Genomic DNA, 1990 nt, shown 5'->3' on the forward strand with positions numbered 1-1990 from the left:
GTGTTGGAGTGTCCCAATCCAAATCAGATCTGACATCTGGCAATGGAATTTCCTTTTTAGTGAATGTTATTTATTGTCAGACTGCACCCAGGCAAGCCAAAACCCCCCCGCTTTGCTCTCTGCTCGTGTCACAGAGCAAATGGAACAAGGGAAGGGGAAACAAATTGGAGCAAATCTTCCCACCTGGAATGAAGCTGCCTAAGGCTTCCACAAACCAGAGGATTCCCTGGAGCAGCAGAAGTAATAATTTTCACTTTCTTAGGGATTTTGTGAAACAAGAGAGGGGCCAAAAAGTGGCTGAGGTTCTGTCTGTGCTCTTCTGAACCCAAAGCACGAGATCCAGCCCTGGCTGCTGCCAAGGCTCCCAAAAACTGGGATGTGGTGACATTCTGTCAGGGATGGGGTGACATTCTGGGAGCCACACAGCTGGGAAAAGGATGCCAGGGGCAGGAAAGCAGGGATTCCCTGGCAGTTATGGAGAGGAGAGTCCAGCCAAGCCAGGAAAGGCACCACTGACACCACAACAGCACCAGCTGCCAGGAATTCCAGCTATTTCCATTTACCTGCGGGATACTGGAATGATTCAGGTTCCCCCTGCAAAGCCTGAGCACCGCAGCTCCTGGGCAGTGAGCACAGCAAGTGATGCCAGGGGGAAAAAAGTGGGATGAAGGGGCAGTGGGGATTACAGAGAAAGGAAATGGGAACCAAGAGGAAAAGCTCAAGAGCCTGGTGGTGATTCCAAATGCTCAGGAGCACAGAGGAGATCACCCAGAGTCCATCTGGAGCCAGGAAATCCATCTGGAATGACAGGAGGTGCAGGGATGAGCTGCAGGAATTTTCCCCCACATGCTGGCAAGGCCTGCAGGAGACTCATCCACCTCCTTTTGGGACAGGGGAAGCATTAATGCAGAAAAAATCTGTTTATTTGCAGTCAGTCTTCTTTCTGCTTCAAGAGCTGAATCAAATCAGGCAAAAAAAACCCCAACCAGATTAGGATGGATACTCCACCTACTGAACAAACAAAGCTGAGGGAAAACTATGCACAAAACCCTCCCATTGTAATAAAACTCCCCCAGTTTGGCTTCAATAATTCATTTCAATTCCTAGAAACAGAAGAGTTCACCAACAGGACAAATATCCCGAGTTATTTCCGTTCCACAGCTGCAGCAGCTGGTGAAGATCATTTACACCACCACTTGTTTGGAGCAAGGAAATACCTTCTCAAAGGATTTGGGCCAGTCATCGCTGTGGATGTTCCTCAAATTCCCTCGGTCCTCGATCTTGTAGTGTCTGATTTTCTGGTCCTCGAGCCAGACAATGAAATTCCTGAACTCTGTTTCATCTGTGGGGAGGAGGAAACAAGGCAGGAATTAACCAAGATCTTAAGTTTTGATCCAATTCATACAAACCTTGATGCCTGTGAGCACTTTTACCATTAAAACCCTACATATATATATATATATAAAAACCCATTAAAATTGTGGATTCTCCGACCCAAAATCAACCCTGAGTGGTTTTCATTTTTCAAACTGACCACATTAAAAGGTATCAGCCAACAGATTGTTTTTACTGGGAATATAATAATAACTTACCAAGCAAAGAAAGAAAGATGAAAAAATGACAGAGAAACTGGGTTTCTAACTCTGTTTTCAGGAAAAGCACAACACATGTAACATCAGCCCCCAACTCCTCCCACAAAACACGACATAAATATTGCGGCTGCACAGTTTTTCCCTTCACTGTTGACTCCTCTTGCTTGCTGAGCCCAAATCCCGTTATTTGGGAGCTGGAATGCCACAGTTCCCAGGCATTCCAGGGATGTTCAGAGCGGGGGACACAACCCCGCTGCGAACAGAACCCGGACGGAGCCGCTCACCGCTCTGGGGTGCCACTGCTCCCTCGAAGCCCAGCCGGGAGATTTTGGCTCTGGATGGGATCTACTCATGGAATCATGGAATGGTTTGGGTGGGAAGGGCCATAAAGCCCATCC

At 47.6% G+C, this 1990-nt stretch overlaps 1 protein-coding gene across 1 annotated transcript in view; it reads right to left on the minus strand.

Moving 5' to 3' along the window:
* CUNH14orf166 (chromosome unknown C14orf166 homolog) overlaps positions 1-1370 on the minus strand; it is a gene marked incomplete at its 5' end in the record, with an annotated part of 12231 nt that extends 10861 nt beyond the window's left edge. The window contains one exon of the mRNA XM_017738805.1: positions 1218-1370. Within this exon, the coding sequence (XP_017594294.1) occupies positions 1218-1370 (153 nt within the window). The remainder of the gene's footprint in view (positions 1-1217) is intronic.
* Between the last annotated feature and the right edge of the window lie 620 nt (positions 1371-1990).

Source organism: Corvus brachyrhynchos, unplaced genomic scaffold, assembly GCF_000691975.1.
Source record: "Corvus brachyrhynchos isolate BGI_N302 unplaced genomic scaffold, ASM69197v1 scaffold245, whole genome shotgun sequence".
Classification (NCBI taxonomy): Eukaryota; Metazoa; Chordata; class Aves; order Passeriformes; family Corvidae; genus Corvus; species Corvus brachyrhynchos.